The sequence below is a fragment of the Coturnix japonica genome, chromosome 32, assembly GCF_054131305.1.
Source record: "Coturnix japonica strain WE chromosome 32, WE-NBRP24, whole genome shotgun sequence".
NCBI classification, from domain to species: Eukaryota; Metazoa; Chordata; class Aves; order Galliformes; family Phasianidae; genus Coturnix; species Coturnix japonica.
The window spans coordinates 4,501,408-4,519,953 of record NC_140694.1 but is presented as its reverse complement, the minus strand read 5'-3'; the positions used below and the strand labels follow the sequence as shown (position 1 = coordinate 4,519,953).

Sequence of the window (18,546 nt, the reverse complement as noted above, 5' to 3'; positions counted from 1 at the left end):
CCTTCTTCCTGGACTGATCCCTCATGGTTTGAGAATGATTTCAGAGCAAGGTAAATGAGGAATAGCCATGTGAAAACCTGTTGTTTTATTGCACTATAAAATACACTTATTCAAAAGACAAGTGTGTGTTCCAAGCTTAAGTTTGCAGGAGATCCTAGAAACAACTCAGATGCTCAAACCTGTAGTCTGGCTGAATATTTTATTGTCAGTTCTGGTCAGGAGGAGATGCTTGAGTAAGACAAATAAAAGGTCATGGGTAAGTTGGTCCTTCTTGTGATATACTTCTAGGCTTTCATCAGGGAAAAGCTTAATTAGTCCAAATAATTATAGGAGAAACCACACCAAGAACATGAGAGTGAAATTTCAAATGATGTGAAGGTAAATTTTACCTCGTTCTGCCATTCCCCAAATGTTTGTTTCCTTATGACAAGAAGAACTTTGCAAAAGTAATTTTTTTTTCAGTCTTGTGTGCAACACAAAAAGGGGTAAAATCTAGGAGACCACCTGAAATCTTTTTTCCATCTGGAAGGATCGATTTAAGAGCACCCATGGACCTGGTTATGAACAAGATTTCTTCTTTGCAAAGGCTGTTGCTTAATTGGCAGATAGTGTACCTGGGAGAGGAAGAGGGAAGTAACTTGTTTTGGAAGTCCTGATGCTATTCAAGCATTCAAGGCCAGGCTGGATGGGGCTTTGTGCAATCTGGTGTAGAGGGAAGCATCCCTGCCTACAGCAGGGGGTTTGGAACTGGGTGATCTCAAAGGTCCCTTCCAACCTAAACCTTTCTCTGATTCCTTTGATGATTCTATTTCTCAGATGCTGGTGTGAAATCTCCAACCTCTCCCCATTGTCTTTCAGTGCGGCAGATGAAGCTGGTGAAAGGTCTGCAGCCCCTGGAATTCCCTGAGAAGGGAACTGTCACCTTTTCGGTGGAGGTGTCCCATGAGGATGTGGAAGGGACTTGGCAGAAGGACGGCGTGCGGCTGAAGCCTGCACCAAATATCACGATGGGTGTCCAGGGGAAGAAACATTCCTTGACACTTTCTTCTGTGACCCTTGAAGATGCAGGACTCATTTCCTTTAAAGCAGAAGGCATTAATTCATCGGGGAGGCTCACTGTGACAGGTATTGGTTGGTGCAAGGTGTGATTATCTGCTCCTGTCCCAGATGACTTGAACAGCAGAACCAGCTTTCCTTCCAGCTGCAAAGAATGTTATGCACTGGGCCATTGCCACCAGAGTATCCCTCAGATATCAAGAGGATTGTTGTAACATGATTGTCCCTAGCACAAGTAATGATAATGTGCTCAAAACAATAGGTTTTTTTGTTGTTAATGACATGTTCTAGTAAGCATGGAGAGTAGGCACTGCCTTTCATTATTCCTTATGCCAGATGCTCCTAGAGACCTAATTCCCAACTAAATCCACATCCTTCTTTCTCCTTCTCAGAACTGCCTGTGAAAATCAGCAAACCATTGGCAGACATTAGCATCACTCAGAAGGACAAGGTCACATTTGAGTGTGAGCTGTCCAGGCCCAAGGTAGACGTCAAGTGGTTCAAGGTATGGCATGTAATGGTATTTTCCTTTCTGACTTCTCTGGAAATGAATGAGAGCCTTTAATTTCACTTCCAAGGGATGCAAGTCTGAGCTTTTGCTTGATAGCTTTTGCACTGCTCTCTTTTCTTTATGCTCTTTTACTTGCCCAGATCAGCCCTCTTTGATATTATGTCCTGAGTTCATTTATCAAGTTGAAATGGAAGTTTGTTTTGGGTTTCATGTGAACTCCTGAGGTCTTGCTGCACAAAATATTGTTGGTTGGAGCACAGTCTTGAGCTTCAACTCTAACACAGAAATTCTCAGCCAGGATTTTGTAGCCTTGTTGTGAACTTGGTTTTAGGGTGAAATTTCAGTTTTCTTTGCACCTGACAGTGTGAGAATTTGCTCTGGCACTTTGTGTACCTCCCCGGTGCTCAGCTGTTCCTTCCCTTACTTGGGGATAATGTCATTTATTCAAGGTGATGTCCAAACGAGCTTGTTAACAGTCCTCCACAGTGCTTTAAGCTGTCATAGGTCAGCCAGAATTTCTGCATGTTCTATAGCCATTCCTACATGTTGAAAACACTGCACTGTGCTTAAGCTTCAGCATATGTTCCAGTAAGCACAGTTCCATTAATTCTAGGGGAGTGGGTGAATTAAGCATAGATCTGAAGGCTCCCTTTGCTCAGTGCAGAGATGGAAGGACTCATGGAGATCTGACTTGATATTTTCCCTTGTAGGATGGGAAGGAGCTCCATCAAAGTAAAAAAGTGGGCATTACTTCCCAGGGAAATAAGAGAAGTCTCATTTTTCACAAGTGTGAATATGAAGATCAGGGAGGAACATGCACGTGCCAAGCAGCTGAAGACAAGACATCAGCTACCCTAAAGGTTCGTGGTATGTTTACCTGAATGAGCAAATAAACTGTGTTTTGCACCACAGGAAAAAATGCTTCCTGGGCAGTTTGAGCATTTCTTCGTTAGTCCTTTTGGATACCTTTCTCTTTCTTCTTTATGCTCAAGACAGATTTTCCCTCCTTGTGTTGCACTGGTTAAACCCCAGTTTGTAGCTCATCACCAGGCTCTGAAGCATCAGACTGGTTACTGAACACACGGGTCTGCTGTGCCCTGGTAAATGCCACCTGCCAAAGGGACGTATGAAAGGATGCTTTTTTCTGATTTCCTACTAGATGCTGTCCTCATGTGGCCACTTGGGTTCAGTGTTAGCATGAACATGAACATGTGTCCTGTCCCATGACTTTGGTGAACTCTCATTTTCTCTCTCAGTCTGCAACCAGGTTGCATTGCAGTTTCAGTACTGGCTGTTTTATGCAGCCATTCCATTTGTTCTGGTTTAGGTTCTTTTTTTTTTTTTTTCCTTTTCTTTTTTCAGGCATCATTTCTATACAGTAGACAAAGCCAGCTTATTACATTTGATTTACAGTTTTTAGCTTTTGCTGGTAAGCATTTCAGCTCTCGGGCAGTTTTACCGACAGGTTTGAAGAGCTGAAATGGACCAGCCTGGACACGATGGTCTGTTTTTGGTGGTGTAATGAATTTCTGAAGTTAAACTGATAGACCCTGTAAGGTTTTACAGTGTATGACTCACGTCTGGCAGAGCTATCACTGCAAGGAGTGTTTATGTATTTAGCATTTGGGGAGGCAAATGGTTGGGGATACTCTTTCATTTGCTTGCGTCTCAGAGTGAATCACCAGTATGTGAACCATCCTTCATCTCCTTTGTATTGCTTTTGTGTGTGTCTGTGTGTGGTTTCCCCTGTGAATTTCATCCTTTCCAGTTATATGGAAGTTCTCTTTTGAGCAGTGAAATTAGATGTTCCATCAGCAGTCATAATGGTAAAGCTGAGTTGCCACGTTATCTGTGTCCTTTCTGTCTGGCGTCTCAATAACTGCTGCCCCACCACAATATCTGCCTAATACTTCAGCTCCATGGATGCCTCCTTGTGCAAACTGAGAGCCTGGATTTGGTGTGCATAGATCTGGGCTTACATCTGTGCTGGTAAATGCACTAGTGCATGGGCTAAGCAGTCCTGCCTCCTGTGCTGTGGGCATTGAGATGGGGCTCCTACAAGCTGCCCATTGCAAGATATTTAGAAACTAATTGCTGCGGAGGTTTCCATCCTCTTTTCAGACTAACTAAAATTTGGTTAGTGGGATCAAAACAGAAGGGGCAGGGAGGGAGAGCTGACCAAGGACTACTGATGGAACAACTATGAATCCTTGGTTCCTCAGGATTCCCTGCATCAGCAGTTGGCAACAGGAGTAAGGGGGCTCAGGAGGACACTGTAGAGTAGTGTGAAAAATGAGCGAAGGGAGTTACTAATTGATGCCTCTTGGAAAGCAGTCCAAGAGTAGTCCATAAACTCTCCCCTTGTGTGTGGTTTTATCTTTATGAGGTGTTCATAACGAGTGATGTGTAGATCTCCCTTATCTCATAATGTCTTTGCCTGCCTGCAGTGAATATGCAGGATACAGGATCATATACGAGCTTCTTTGAATTACTGCTCACGTCAGGAGATAAAATCTGCCTATTCTTTGAACTAACACTGGCGAGGGTTAGTTATTCTGGCTACCAAGAGAATGACACAGCAGACTAAACTTTTTCTTTTCCTTCTTTGTCAAATGCCTTTTCATCCAACGACGTGTCCCATAGAAATTCAGAGCAGTGTTGGCTGAGGGAAGTGGAAATATTTATCTCCTGCGTGTATCTGCCACCCTATTTAGACATATCCCTCCTGGCAGAGCACAGAGATTGGAGGAGTTGTATTAGGCACAGGAAAAGAGCACAGGGTTGTTTTTTTTTAATATATACAATGTTAGGGTATATATATGATGTTAAGTGTGATGAAGAAAAGGGAGACATTTGAGTTAGCACACTACTCAAGAGTTCAGTCCCCAGCTTTGCCACTTCACTGCTGTACAGTGCTGAGAAAATTACTCCTTACCTCTGAAATTTAGCCATCCAAGTGGTAAAATAGGGATAACAGGTCTTCTTTTAATTAGCTCTTTATTTGCTGTGCGTTAGATCAAGTGCTTAACAAAGCGTCACCATCTAAGTAATCATTCATAGAAGAACTATCACTACTGAGTTAGCCTCTCTCACAGAAACTGTGCTGATCATTATATATATATATATAACATATATATATATATAAAATATATTGATCAATACATATATAGATAATATACATATGTATATATATACATATGTATATATATAATGTGTATATATACATATGTATATATATAATGTGTGTATATACATACATACATACATACATACACACATATATTTGTTTGTTTGTTTTCCTCTTTTTAGAGCTGCCTGAGAGAACTGTGAAGCCTCTGCAAGATAAGATTGCACTTGAAAAGCATCGGGGATTCCTGGAGTGCCAGGTGTCTCGTGCCAATGCTAAAGGGAAGTGGTACAAAAAGGATCTTGAAATTCATCCCAGTGACAAATATGAAATTTTGAGCGATGGCGTGTATCAGAAACTCGTCATCAACGATGCGAAATATGAAGATGAGGATACATACACTTGTGATGTTTTTGATGATAAAAGCAGTGCTCATTTCTTTGTTGAAGGTAAAAATAGTAATAATAATAAAATAAAATAAAGGCAGTGGAATGCAGATAGATTTATACAAAAGCCATTCTCGCTTACTTTGAAAACAAAATGCAAATTAAATGTATATTTAAATTCAGAGGGTTTTTTGTTTTCCCAAAGTCCACCGATATTTTTCTTGTTACAATTATAAGGGCAAGAACATCCTGGAAAATGAATTTATCCTAAGTAGAGCCATTACATTTGAGCTACAGGGACCTTTACTAGGAGAAAACTTGTTGTTCAGAGCTAAGTTGCTGTATTTAACCAAAGTAATTATCAATGTCCGTGTTTCATTGAACCTCTATTCCACTTAGTAATGCGAGGAGTTTGATATCGGGATGGGAAGGTCATGGTTTGATTTGGATGTTGGACTGGGAATCAGAAGATCTGGGCTCTCTTCAGGTTGTCAGTCTTATTGTCTGACTTCATAACAACATTCCTTTGTTTCTACTATTTTTTTAATGATGTTTTAAGGCATTTTGAGCTGATAGGTGTAGTGTTCATGTGCAGTAATGCTGACGTGAGTAAGTAGGGTGATAATGTAAGGGTTTTTTACATTCCTTCTAAATCTCTGCTTTCTCTTGTTCCATCCTTCTTAAAGAGCAATCCATTAATCTAGTAAAGGAGCTGTGTGATGAGGATGTGACTGAGCCTGAAGAAGCCAAATTTGAATGCGAGATATCCATTCCTTCTGTGAAACTTCCCAAGTGGTATCTACGTGGGGAAGTCTTACAGGCTGGCATAACCTTTATTATGCAGCAAGAAGGCACCATCCACCAGCTGACCATACCGAAAACCACCACTGATATGACAGGCACCATTCAGTTCTCAATTGGCAAATCCAAATCCACAGCCAATCTGCTCGTCAGAGGTAACATATCCTGGCTTGGTTTACATCATGAAGATGAAGAATTAATTAACATACAGTCTTCCTTCACTGGGGTCGTTGAAATATTGTGTGTGTGTCTGGAGGGTCTGCTCCATTTCCAGTTCAAAGTCGTTGGACACTAAATGAGACAGCTGCATCTCAGTAAAATATGTGTTTGAATAGTTGTGATGTGCTTACTATTCAGATCTAAAGAGCTGTGGTTTTGTCCTTGGCTATTCCAAAGAAGTCAAATCAGGTGAAATTAATTGTATTTCTGAAGTAGACAAGTTTAAGTTTGGTAGCACCTAAATTTGATGCAGTTTGTCATTGATTTCATCTGAAAGAAACTTCCAGGCTTTTTATCAGCTGTTTTCCCGTTGCAGCGTAAGAGTCTCCATTCACATCCTAAAGTACTTGTTATATTTTCAACTCACTCTTATTTGAATAAAAGCCTTAACTGGGAGCAGTTTAATAAGCACAGAACAAGAGCTGGACCTTGCATTTGGTAGATAATATACAGTATTACTTTATAGAAATGTAGTCAATGGCATTCCCTATAGGCAATCGTTTGTTTTATCTTTAGAGTGGTTCAAACAACCATTGTGAAGATGAAATTAATTGGGATGGAATACACACAAGAGACTTTCCTCTTCTTCCAATTGTCCTCATCCTTTCTTCTCTTCCACCCCCGTTTTGCAGATTACCATATAGAAATCACCAGGAAGTTGGAGGACAAGACAGCTTTGGAACATCATTCTGTCATCCTGTCCTGTGACTTCAGGCCTTCTCAAAGGTTGTGAAATGTTTCAAGGGCCACACACCCATCGAGCCCTCTGAGAAATACAAGATCAAGAGGGATAAGCATTCAGCAGAGCTCAAGATTCTGAAGCTGAAGCCCGATGATGCTGGTGTGTACAAGTGCAAGGCGGGAATTGCAGAGACTGAGGCCACGCTGACAGCTGAAGGTATGAGCAGGGAGGGTGGCCTCTTCCATGTCCTATTTCACCTCAGATTTCTCTTCTCTTGGTTGATTTCTGCCGTTCTCTCCTGCTAACTTTATAAATGTATAATCTTCACTGAGAAGATTACACAAAGATCATCTAGTCTAACCATTCTACCACATCCCAGTATGCGTTAGTAGTGTCACATACATAGTGACAGCGCTGCTTCTAGCCTCAAAATACGAAGAGATGTACTCTCCTGATGTAGCAGACTTTGTTTATATTACTGATAATACCTACAGCAGTGCTGATGTTAGAGAAATGGAGATCACGATTCTGAAAGAACTGAACTTTGATTTGGGACGGCCTCTTCCACTTCACTTCTTAAGAAGAGCATCAAAAGCTGGGGAGGCGGATGCTGAGCAACATACACTAGCAAAATACCTCATGGAACTGACGCTGATAGACTAGTGGTAACAGTTCACCTTGTTTCCCCACAGCCCGCAATGTAGAAGTAATGAAGCACCTGCAGGATGTGGAAATTGAAGAAGAGAGCTCTGCTGTCTTCTCCTGCGAGCTGTCCCATGATGACGAGGACGTGGAATGGTTCCTGAATGGCAACCACCTTTACACCAACAATTACAATGAAATCAAGAACGCTGGCAATTGCTGCACACTGACAATGAAGCAGGTTAAGCCTGAGGATGCTGGCACAGTGACAGTGAAGTCAGACAAGGTGTCAGAAGGCGCGCGCCTGAAGGTGAGAGGTGGGTCTGATCACAGCCCTCCTGGATGCAAGAGATGCTAAGGAGCTCCAGTTCATTCTGTTGTGCAGCAGTCCTGCTTCTAAAGCTCACCTCTCTGGGGTGACAAGTCATCAGGGGCTTTCTTCCAGTGGAAGGTTCCATTGCAGCAGATATCAACGAAGGAGGATGGTTTTGGTGTCCTGCCAAAGCATTCCATTGCTTTTTATCATCGTTTTACTTAACACAAGGAGAGTTACAAGAGCAATTTCTTTTACTGCTTCAGTAACATGCAGTGTCAATGCTGTTGCCCCAAGGATTTATGACTGCAGGGAGAGATCATTCAGTGTGTGTTTTGCCTCTGGAATGACTAATGACCAGGCTGTGAACAACCTGATCTAGCTGTGAATGTCCCTGTTTATTGCAGGGGAGCTGGGCTAGATGGCCTTTAAGGGTCTCTTCCAATTCTAAGGATACTGTGATTCTAATCTGCTCTCCCCAGCAATTAAGCTCTTTTATTCTATGCGCTCAGAGTTTGAAGGTTTTCCTCTTTCTCCTTTCCTTTGCATTTGGTGGATGTTTTTTCCCCAGTATAAACATTTGATGTGTGAAATAGAAGATAGATAAAAGGAGTCAATAAAAGAGGAAAATCAAAAGTGTTCAGCAGCTTATCCTCTTAATCCTGTGGCCTGCTGTATGAGCTCTGCTCCATGTGAGGGCAATGCCAGCTCTCCAGCTTTAGAAGAGCTGCATCCCAATAACTTCATATGATATCAGTCCCACCCACAGCAATGCAGGCTGTCCCTCCTGTTCCCTGTATTCTCCTACTGATTAGTTCAGAATTCCTTAAAGCGCATTCTGTCAAGAGACATGAAACCGCTTTAGGTTCTATATTGGTGTTGTCAGTACTGGTAAAGATTTATTGATCTCTCCTTAAAAAGCTGAAAGCAACTGGAAATGTCTCAACTTCTGTATCACGTTGTTCTGTTTTGGCTGTTTAATTGCAGAGAAGCCTGCTGTCTTCATGAAGTCCTTGGATGATGTTTTTGGTGAGGAGCGGGGTGTGATTAAATTGGAATGTGAAGTCTCTAAAGAGAAGGTCAAACCAGTGAGGAAAAAGGACGGTGATGTGCTCACTTCTGGCAACAGGTATGAGCTGGTACAGTCTGGGAAGACCCTATGTCTCCTTCTCCATGACCTCGAGAAGTCAGATGCAGGTTTCTATACCTGTGATATTGGCACTGATGTTGCCAAGTCAAAGGTCAGCGTTCAGGGTAAGTACTGTGGAAAGTAAAGGAGTGCTAAAAGCACATTCAGTGTGGTCACTATGTCTTACACCTATTCCCCCACGAGCCTTAATAGTTTCTACAATAGAAGTGTATTACTGCAATGTAGCGCAGTGATGTCTGGAAAATTCCCATTGCTTTTGATGTAAATGTATCTCCTTTTGCCATGAAAATCACCAAACATGTCAAGAATGTCCTGGAAATGTTTCCTTTCTAAACATCCCTAAAATGGAGAAATGGTTTGAACACCAGTAGGGGTAGGATGGTAACAAAAGAGCTAATAGAAACAGTTAATTTCTTGTCATAGGCAAAACCCTTTTTCTCACCCAGCTTCCTAGAGTTGTCCTCTCTGTTAGGTTTTTCCCTCTGTAGCTCATTGAATCTTCATTGTGCTCCATGGACTGAGCTGCTCTCCTTGTAGTTCTTCCAGAGCAAAGCCAAGAGATTCACGTCTCTTTTTTTTATAGCTTTCTGGTAATTCTGAGTGGAGAATGTCTTAGAGAATACATCAGTGAGGAACGCAGCCATGTTCTGCAAATCCTGAGTTAAAACACCAGTCCTGCTACTCACGTCAGTCACAAATGCCTTTTCTCCATATAAACCTCATACTAACCTATCTCTTATCTTCCAGAGCTGAATATTGGCATTAGCAAACGGCTGAAAAACACTGAAATCCAGGAGGGAGAAGATTGTACTTTTGAATGCATTCTGTCCCATGAAAGCATTGATGAGTTCAAGTGGACACTGAATGGAAGCAGAGTGGAAAGTGGTGGGCGATTTAAAGCTTCTAACTTGGGTTGGAAATATACTCTCCTTATCAAAAGTGTGACTCCTACTGACGCTGGGGAAGTCATTTTTACTGCCCGTGGTCTAACCTCCAAAGCCTCTCAGTCTGTGAAAGGTAATGAGATGGGAGAGATTCTGGGGTCTGATTCCTTCAACTGTCTTCTGATAAGATTGTCATGAGAGCTAACTCATAATATGGTTAAAGTGAATAGCAACCTTCTACTTGAACCTTGAAGCACTGAGAATTTCTCTTAAAAATAAGTAAAAGGAGGAACCATTTGACACAAATGTGAGAACTACCCAAAGCACTGGGGTAGTGTTGGAAATGGGCATCTCACTCCAGCTTGTTCCATTACCAGTAAATCAGGAATGATCTGTTGAGGGAACTGTGGGAGCAAATATCCTCTAAGTATAAGCTGAAGGGATGGCCTTCACATCATCTAGCTGTACAACAAATTCCTATCTAGAACATGTGCATCTGAGAGCATCATCCGAGGCTCCCAATGTGATGAGTGGAGAGAAGAAAGAGGCAGTTTTCAGTCATGGTTCATCATCCTCAATTGGGTAGATTTAAGAGAGAATAAATGGTGCCTTGAATTCTATTGTCTGTACTTTGCAGATTACTGCTGGCTGTAGGATGGCCTCTGTTGCAAATGCCTCTCTAACTTATCTCCAGCATGTAGATGCGTGTATTTTGAGAGAGGCATCCTACCGTGTGTGTGTTACTTAAAAAGCATGTTTTCTTCCAGAAAAAGCTACTGAGGTTACAAAGCAGCTGGAGGATACGACAGCAGCAGCAGGGCAGGACATCAGCCTAAGCTGTGAGCTGTCGAAACAGATGTGAACATCAGTTGGTACAAGGATGGCAAAGCAATCAGAAAAAGCCAGAAGTACGACTTGCAGCAGGAGGGAACTGGGGCCATTCTGATCATCCATGATTCTACTGCCAAGGACAGCAGGGAGTACACCTGTGAGACAGAGGACTCTGAAACAAAAGCCAGGGTCACTGTGCAAGGTGAGTTGAAAAGCACACTGGGGATGGCATGTAGAGAAGTCGAGGTAAATATCTGCAGCCTGTGGGTGATGTTTTTCTCTTCTGTTTCCTTGAGCGGGATCAGTTCTTAGTTTTCAGAAAATATGATGGATTAAAGTCTTTTCCTTAAAATAATCTGGAAACTGAATGATTCTCCAGTGTGATGTGGATCTGGGCAGCCTGGTCTGGTGGTTGGTGACCCCTTGGCAGGGGCTTTAAAACTAGATGATCTTTGAGGTCCTTTTCAACCCAGGCCATTCTATGATTCTGTGATCATTCTATGATTCTATGATCTTGGGTGTTAGTGAGCTAAGAAAATATGGCAATCTGAATTAGTCTATATTGAATATGTGTAATCTAAACTATATGCAGTTGATCAGATGAGATCCTACCAGCGCATGTATAATGGTATTAAACTTTCCAGATATCTTCTGGAATGATCAAGCCTATGTAAATGGGTGGACTCTGTGGACTTCTTAGATTCTTTGCATCTCTATGTGATGTTCTAGAAGTGAGGGCAAAGGAGATTCAGGACACCTCTGTATGCTTGAGACTTGTTCGGGTAACAAATCCCTTTGTCCCACACCCTCATCCTTTTTTTTTTCCTTCCAGAAAAACCTAATTACTTTATCAAGGAACTTTCAGATCTGAAAACTGAAGAAAGTGGAACTACAATTTTTTCATTTCAGTGCGAGAAATGCTCATACACCGTCATATGGAAGAAAGGCATTGCTGAGCTCAGGCCTGGCAGGAAATACGAGATGGCACAGAAAGGACGAGACCTGCAGCTGAGCATAAAAAATCTGGAGAAAAGTGACAGTGACGTGTACACCTGTGACATTGGTGATGCCCAGTCCAGAGCCAAGCTGGTTGTACAAGGTATGTGTGAGAGCCATATGACTGCGCATCCTGTTTCTCCACTCCCAAGACATTATCCTGGTAGAATTTGTACATTTATGGCAGGTCTTTGGGGCTGCAGCTGTCTGGCCTGAATAGCGGTTCACAAGCCATGCACAGAGTAAGCTGCACGGAAATGGAAAGAACTACCGACTAGAGCAGTGCCATTGAGAACTTTATGTATCATTTAAAAACCAAAAATGCTGATGTACGGTGAGGCTGGTGACCCAGAAATCAGTGTGAACTTTCTATCTCTGACCTTTCTGAGTTAAAAATAGTTCTCTAAAGTTCTAGGCAAAAATTCCCTGATGCAGCATTCTGGGTAGTTGTCACGGTTTAAACAAAAATTTACCTGTGTTCGTGACAGGGGGGCCACAGGCAAGCGAGGTGCTAGAAGGAGCTGAACCTCAGTCCCAGCTACTTCAGAAGCAGCCCGAACCCCCTCATACACGGCTAAGATCTCCTTCTCAGTTTAAGCATAGCGCTCCTCAGACCCTTTATATGCTCAACTCCAAAATCCCAGGGGTCGGCCTTGGGTCTCTCCTGAAGCTCTTTGCCACAAACTCCAAGTGGGACCTTTTTCTCCAGCAGCAGTGTAGATTATGTTTTTCACATCCTGTCCCGTCCGTACTGGCCCCAAGGCCACGGCATGGGCTATCTCTTGTTTTATCTGCTCAAAAGCCTGCTGCTGCTTAGGACCCCATGAGAAATTATTCTTCTTCCACGTTACCTGATAGAGGGGGCTCACTATGTGGCTGTAGTTTGGGACATGCATTCTCCAAAAGCCCACTACTCCCAGAAAAGATTGGGTCTCTGTCTTGTTGGTGGGCGGAGACATAGCAGTGATTTTGTCAGTCACATCTGCTGGGATGTGTCGATGCCCATCTTGCCGTTTTACACCTAAAAACTGGATTTCCTGGGCAGGCCCCTTCACCTTGCTGCGCTTAATGGGAAAACCAGCTTGCAAAAGAATTTGGATTATCTGTTTTCCTTTCTTGAAAACCTCTGCTGCTGTATGGCCCCACACGACAATATCATCAATATACTGCAAGTGTTCGGGAGCATCACCCTGTTCCAAGACAGCTTGGATCAACCAATGGAAATGGTTGGGCTGTGCTTCCACCCTTGAGGTAAACAGTTCCAGGTATACTGAACAGCTCTCCAGGTAAAAGCAAACTGTGACCTACATTTTGCAGCCAATGGGATGGAAAAGAAGGCATTAGCAATGTCAATGATGGCAAACCACCTTGCTTCTTTTGACTCCAGTTCATACTGGAGTTCTATCATGTCTGGTACAGCAGCACTCAATGGAGGTGTGAATTCATTCAGGCCACGGTAATCCAGCGTCAGCCTCCATTCTCCATTGGCTTTACGCACTGGCCATATGGGGCTGTTAAAAGGCGAGTGAGTTTTGCTAATCAATCCCTGATTCTCTAATTGGCGAATTAGCTTGTGAATGAGGAGCAATGAGTCCCTATTGGTGCGGAACTGCTGTCTTGTACCACTTTGGTGGCAATTGGTACCACTTGGTCTTTTACCTGGAGCAACCCCACAGCAGAAGGATCATCTGACAGACCAGGTAAAGCTGACAGCTGCTTAACACAGTTTGTGTTAACAGCAGCTATCCCAAAGGCCCATCGATAGCCCTTGGGATCCTTAAAATATCTCATCCTAAGGTCATCAATACCCAAAATACATGGAGCCTCTGGACCAGTCACAGTAGGGTGTTTTTGCCAGTTTTTACCATTGAGGCTTATTTCAGCCTCCAACATAGTCAATTCTTGGGAACCCCCAGTCACTCCATGGATCTATATTGGTTGTGTCCCTTGGTGACTTGAGGGCATTAGGGTGCATTGTGCGCCAGTGTCCACCAAGGCTTTATATTTCTGTGGTTGAGATGTGCCAGGCCACCTAATCCACACAGCCCAGTATACTCTATTGTCCCTTTCCCCGCCCAGGCTGTAGTCAGGGCCCCTCTATTGGTTACCTCGATGGCTTGCAGCAACTGGAACTTCCCCCCTTTTGGGGCATGTAGCCCTGTCTTTCATGTCTCATGTCCAGTTCCACATGTTGTTTGAAGCACCATCTTAGAGGCAGCCTTTATTTCTCCAGCCCACCACTCTCTTGTACCACGAGAGCTCTCCTGCTTCTCGCTGTGATGTGAGACCAAATGGAAGGCCCTGCAGAAGTCTGGGTAGGTGATGTCAGTTGCTGTTCCTTTCCCCAACTGGTGCTGGGAAAAGCAGGGAATGGGACTGGGAGACATCCCGGCGGTGGGATCCTGCCTAAGCAGAACTGAATGGCTGTTCTGATCCATGTATTTTAACCTGAGTGAATCTGACACTAATGAGGGAGGTGAGGGACCTGTGGGAAGAAAATGTATGTGCCGCAGTTTGTGGTGCAAGGTGTTCTAGGAGCTGCTGGTAACAGTGCCCAGAAGTCTTCCTTTTTTGACGGGGAGAGGATTAACAAGGTTATTTTAATGAATCTATTTCCTTTCTGTTCATCTTTCATACTACCTCTCAAAAAACTGTCTGTGGATTCTGTCATAGTTTTGTGCTGTTGCTGTCAATATTCTACATCATAACATCATGTGCAGTATGAATCATTAATTGAGGGTATAAATAGTGGAATCATGTACAAAGGAAAAAGGGTTAAAGAGAAAGTAAATTTATGTGTGGATTCTATGCATTCTCAAGTAGTAGTTCTTGCTAAAGAGAATTCGTGTGCACTCTGTGCTTTCATCTGCACAAAGGATCTTGTAATCATCTCTGTCTGTGTTTCTTTTAGACCCAGAGATGGAGCAGAGAGGAACACAGACTTGGGTGAATCTTCATTCAGGAGCAGGGACACGTCATGCTCATCTGAGGTGTCTGGCTGACAGCAAGAGCAGAGAGGTAAGTTTCATAGGGTCGCGTGCCCATTTTATTTTTTTTTTCATTCATGATGCATAGAGGCGTTCCCCAGACAAAGTGAGCATTTCTCAACTGGACTTTCTAGAAATGAGCTAGGCAGTGAAAATGGGTTTGAAGCATTCCTAAGAGCCCCGCAAGAGAATGCTGAGAGTTAATCTGGCACCCTCCTTTGGAAACGTCCGTTGTCTGTCAGCTCTTCAGCTGTGCCCTAACACCTCCCATTGCGCTGCCACACCAGGATAGAATTCCAAGCCCACACTGAGTCCTGGAATGTTGTGGTGCCGTGTTGGAATCAGATGTGACCACGTGGTCTTGGCTCCCCGCCTTGTGGGGGGTCATGGTGGACCAGGCTGTTGGCCGTTGGTGATGTCATAAGCGGCTGGAATGAGGGGAGGAGCGGTGCGTTCTGTGTTCCTTTGTGGGTGAGCTAGTGGTCGGAGTGGTTGCTTGATTTGTTGTTCTTGTGCGTTTAGTGTCGTTAGTGCCGTTAGTTAGTGTTGTTAGTTAGTGTTGTTAGTTAGTTTTGTTAGTTAGTGTTGTTAGTTAGTGTTGTTAGTTAGTGTTGTTAGTTAGTGTTGTTAGTTAGTGTTGTTAGTTAGTGTTGTTAGTTAGTGTTGTTAGTTAGTGTTGTTAGTGTTGTTAGTTAGTGCCTTTAGTTAGTGCCGTTAGTTAGTGCCTTTAGTTAGTGCCGTTAGTTAGTGCCTTTAGTTAGTTCCTTTAGTTAGTGCCTTTATTGCCTTTTTCTTCTCACCGTCGTGCGCAGCAGCTTGTAGGTAAGCTGAGCTGGCGTGGGATGGATGGGTGGGCAGTGAGGTGTTGAGAACTGCTGGCTGTCGGAGCTCACAGCACCGTATTGCTTACTCTTGACCATCAGACATAATTTTCCCCTGGTACACACGTTCCAAAGGGGGTATCCGTAAAGTTGGCACCTGTCCCGTGCTTCTTCCATTGTCTTTGCTCAGTAGTGGAAGCATTGTAAAGTTGCTGGGCGGACAGGCATCACGTAGCCTGAGACTCAGCATGTCTTGCAGCAAGTGGATGGGACGGTTGTGCTGTGTGTGTTATTCCATGACTGTCTTAGCCCTGCTCACTGACCTGCTCTTTCTCTCTCCTCTCCTCACCCTCCGCCCACTGCCTCGGTGCAGCTTTTGCTCTCATTCCATCCGAGCAAAGCGACAACTGCTGCAGATAGCTTGAGGTGATCTCACTGCCAGGTACGTGCCATGATTTGTCCCCCCGCATGGTTTTGCCGCATGGTATGTGAATGTAGTTCTGAAGAAGTCTGTCCATACTGTGCTGTGTGAATAGAGAAAACAGAAGTGTGTTTCTGCTCTGTTCCAGCTCTTCACACTTGCTGTGATGGGTGCTGCGTGCAGTGAGATCAGCCGTGAGCCTGAGGTGGCGGCGACGGAGGTACAGTATGAAGCTCTGGCCTGGGTTTGTTCCCTGTGTTGAACCATTAGAAGGAGCTGCAGATGTACTCTCCTGCAGGAAAGAATGGGCCAAAAAGGGCCTGGCCAGCTGTCTGCGCCAGTGCCATTGCTGATGAGTCTGGGTAGAGAGAGATGCATCTTTGCATGGCCTGGCAATGCACACCAGGAAGGGAAATAACTGTGATGAGACGTGCAGCTCCTTCTGAAGTGCTCCTGATAAGGACGGAGCGCATTTGCTGCAGCTTTCTTTGCAGATGTGCTCCTCACCTTGAAATCCTCCTGATTTGTCCTCAGCTCCTGACCACGGCCTGTGCTCTGTTTTGCAGGCTGATAACATGCGGAAGCCGCAGCTGGTGCGTGCTATGTCATCTTTAAACGTACCAGCAATTGCGGCAGCCCATGTTATTAGGAGCCACGTCGCCCAGGGGCCGGATGAGCTCTCTCTGGAGGTAAGCAGTTCCAGGCGTTCCTTGTTGTTGTGCACAGAGAGTAGTATAGAGTGTGAACGCCTCGGGAATACTCTCATATTTTGTGTCGTAGAAGAAGGCTTTTGTTTTAGCTGTGCTGAAGCTGGGATTGATGTTTCAATCTTTTGCAGGTTGGAGACATTGTGTGCATTGTTGATATGCCACCAAAGGAGATGAGCCCCTGGTGGAGAGGCAAGCGTGGCTTTGAGGTAGGCACACATTTTTGACTAGAGAGCACAGCTTCAGTAGAGTCGGGAATCTCCGGTTGGAGCTGCTCTGCCTGCACAGGATGGCTTCTGGATGCAAACAGTTGCCCTGTGTCGGTGTCAGAGGACCTTCCCTTTGGCTCTGGGCTTGGGCTAATGCCCACCTGTCTTTTTGTTCTTATTACAGGTTGGTTTTTCCCTGGTGAGTGCGTGGAACTCATCAGGGGAAAACTGCCCGAGTCCATCCTACATTCATTGCCAAAGCCAGGTGCGTATTTTAGATTTGACAATGCGGGTTAGTAAAATGGGGTCTGAAGGTGGCTTTCAGGGGGTTCATTAATGCCCGAGTTGAGCAAGCTTAGAAAGAGAACTGCATTAAGCTCCTTGGGCACCTCCAGGGATGGGGAAAATCCGTTCTTGTGTGTCCTTGTTGGGAACATGCTTTCTGTTGTTACGTGTTCTGTTGAATGCGTTGCACTTGGCCTCGTCCAACCGAGCCAAGCCTGAAATGAACTTGTTTCTTTGTTTTGTTGCACAGAGCCAAAGAAACGGGGCAAGTTCATCTCCTGCCTTCGTTGCCCGTTGAAGGCCCGCCCCAGGAGAGCGAAGCAGCCAGAGCCTCCAACATTCTCGGGATCCATGTCCCTGCTTGACATCGTTGAGAGGTATTTAGCCAACAGGACTTGAGGGCTGAGCTGTAGGAATGTAAGCATCCTTTGCTGTTTGAAACAGAGGGCTTTTCTAAGCTGTGTTTCAGCAGAAACCAGGCATTGACAGGAACAGGCAACTATTGGCAAGGGTTCGGTGCAGCTCTTCCCTCACCCTGCACCAGGACTGACAGCATGCTCTGTTTTCTCTGCAGAATGAGTTCTCCCAGTAAGAGGGCAGAGTCAGCAGCTTGCAGTTGGCGTTCCTGCTTCTGCCTGGGCAAACCTTCCCCTGTGGCCAAACGCCAACTGCAGAGCAGTGCCAGGGAGCCCTCTGAAGCTGAAGTCTTCGTCCTGGCAGGTAAGCATGCAAATCCAGCTTTCAAAACACTGCTTGTCAGCAACACAGGTAGAATTCATGCTTTCAGTGGGCTTGTACATCCTTCTGGCATTCAAGCCTGTGCCTGACATCTTCAGTTGACTCCTGTCTTTCCCAAATGAGTCTCTTGTCAACACAAGAGCTGGACCTGCACGAGGATCACTTTCAAGGCAGTGACACTGTTGCTAGAAGCCTATTTGCTTCTGCTCACCATCACTGCATAGCCAAATGTCAAGAACCTGTTTCATGATTCATCTTGTGAAACTTTGACACTAACTGCTGTGCGTCTACTCCTTCCTAGGTGACCCGAGCCCTTGTATATCTCCAAGACGCCGGGCATGTTACGATGCAGCTTCCTGTGATTCCATCAATGAAGAACTGTTACTAAGCACAGGATGCTGCAGTTCAGATGAAAGCCTTCCGTATAACATCAGTTATAAAGAGAAGAATGCCATCATCGTTGAAGCTCTCGTTCATCCCATACCTGCTGAAGCTGCTGACCTGAGCCTGCCAGACTCCTCAGGCACCAGCCTGAACCGAGTGCCTTTCGAGGACAGCCCAGCCCAAGCACAGCACGAGTGCCCCGACAGCAGCACAACCATGCAGGCTCAGGTCAGCATTACAGAGGAGAAGCCAAACATGTTGGAGGGGGAGGTAGAATCAGGCCAAGAGTCCCAGGCTCCGGGCAACAGCACGACTTCTGAGACACTCTCGTCAGACAACAGAGAATGAGTCCCATCTTTCCTCCAGACCTCACACCCCCTCCTTTTTCCTATTGAA

At 44.5% G+C, this 18,546-nt stretch overlaps 3 protein-coding genes and 1 long non-coding RNA gene across 6 annotated transcripts; all 4 read left to right on the top strand.

Annotated features, from left to right (window-relative positions):
- The first annotated feature begins 866 nt into the window (after positions 1-866).
- On the top strand, positions 867-6,992 carry LOC146755538 (obscurin-like). Its single transcript, XM_085525530.1, has 4 exons — positions 867-882; positions 4,877-5,143; positions 5,767-6,036; positions 6,733-6,992. The coding sequence occupies exons 1-4, from the start codon at positions 867-869 to the stop codon at positions 6,831-6,833; spliced, it is 654 nt and encodes a 217-aa protein (XP_085381656.1). The 3' UTR covers positions 6,834-6,992.
- A 486-nt stretch (positions 6,993-7,478) lies between these two features.
- LOC146755537 (obscurin-like) lies at positions 7,479-10,804 on the top strand. 2 transcript variants are annotated; one of them, XM_085525557.1, is made up of 4 exons: positions 7,479-7,741; positions 8,725-8,991; positions 9,635-9,904; positions 10,539-10,804. In XM_085525557.1, exons 1-4 carry the CDS (start codon positions 7,492-7,494, stop codon positions 10,631-10,633), a joined length of 882 nt encoding a protein of 293 aa, XP_085381683.1. In that variant the 5' UTR covers positions 7,479-7,491; the 3' UTR covers positions 10,634-10,804. The 2 variants fall into 2 exon arrangements, with proteins under 2 accessions (XP_085381683.1, XP_085381684.1); XM_085525558.1 differs by having other exon boundaries at positions 7,647-7,734.
- A 626-nt stretch (positions 10,805-11,430) lies between these two features.
- LOC146755536 (uncharacterized) lies at positions 11,431-14,583 on the top strand. The gene is made up of 3 exons (XR_014938039.1): positions 11,431-11,701; positions 13,832-13,913; positions 14,510-14,583. It is a non-coding gene; the product is annotated as an uncharacterized LOC146755536 (long non-coding RNA).
- Positions 14,584-14,997: 414 nt separating this feature from the next.
- On the top strand, positions 14,998-18,518 carry LOC146755535 (rho GTPase-activating protein 33-like). 2 transcript variants are annotated; one of them, XM_085525553.1, is made up of 8 exons: positions 14,998-15,407; positions 15,780-15,848; positions 15,976-16,047; positions 16,394-16,516; positions 16,666-16,743; positions 16,928-17,008; positions 17,279-17,405; positions 17,603-17,650. In XM_085525553.1, exons 3-7 carry the CDS (start codon positions 15,994-15,996, stop codon positions 17,324-17,326), a joined length of 384 nt encoding a protein of 127 aa, XP_085381679.1. In that variant the 5' UTR covers positions 14,998-15,407; positions 15,780-15,848; positions 15,976-15,993; the 3' UTR covers positions 17,327-17,405; positions 17,603-17,650. The 2 variants fall into 2 exon arrangements, with proteins under 2 accessions (XP_085381679.1, XP_085381678.1); XM_085525552.1 differs by lacking the exons at positions 14,998-15,407; positions 15,780-15,848; positions 15,976-16,047; ... (1 more) ...; positions 16,666-16,743; positions 16,928-17,008 and adding an exon at positions 18,068-18,518 and having other exon boundaries at positions 17,324-17,405; positions 17,603-17,748.
- The last annotated feature ends 28 nt before the right edge of the window (positions 18,519-18,546 follow it).

Bases quoted from the DNA above. Each gene is read 5' to 3' on its own strand.
- LOC146755538 (XM_085525530.1), top strand. The intron at 5,144-5,766 runs GTAAAAATAGTA...TCCTTCTTAAAG, and splicing joins TGCTCATTTCTTTGTTGAAG to AGCAATCCATTAATCTAGTA. The intron at 6,037-6,732 runs GTAACATATCCT...CCCGTTTTGCAG, and splicing joins AGCCAATCTGCTCGTCAGAG to ATTACCATATAGAAATCACC.
- LOC146755537 (XM_085525557.1), top strand. From the start codon at position 7,492: ATGAAGCACCTGCAGGATGTGGAAATTGAAGAAGAGAGCTCTGCTGTC. The intron at 8,992-9,634 runs GTAAGTACTGTG...CTTATCTTCCAG, and splicing joins GTCAAAGGTCAGCGTTCAGG to AGCTGAATATTGGCATTAGC. The intron at 9,905-10,538 runs GTAATGAGATGG...GTTTTCTTCCAG, and splicing joins AGCCTCTCAGTCTGTGAAAG to AAAAAGCTACTGAGGTTACA.
- LOC146755535 (XM_085525552.1), top strand. From the start codon at position 17,380: ATGTCCCTGCTTGACATCGTTGAGAG. The intron at 17,406-17,602 runs GTATTTAGCCAA...TTTTCTCTGCAG, and splicing joins CTGCTTGACATCGTTGAGAG to AATGAGTTCTCCCAGTAAGA. The intron at 17,749-18,067 runs GTAAGCATGCAA...ACTCCTTCCTAG, and splicing joins TGAAGTCTTCGTCCTGGCAG to GTGACCCGAGCCCTTGTATA.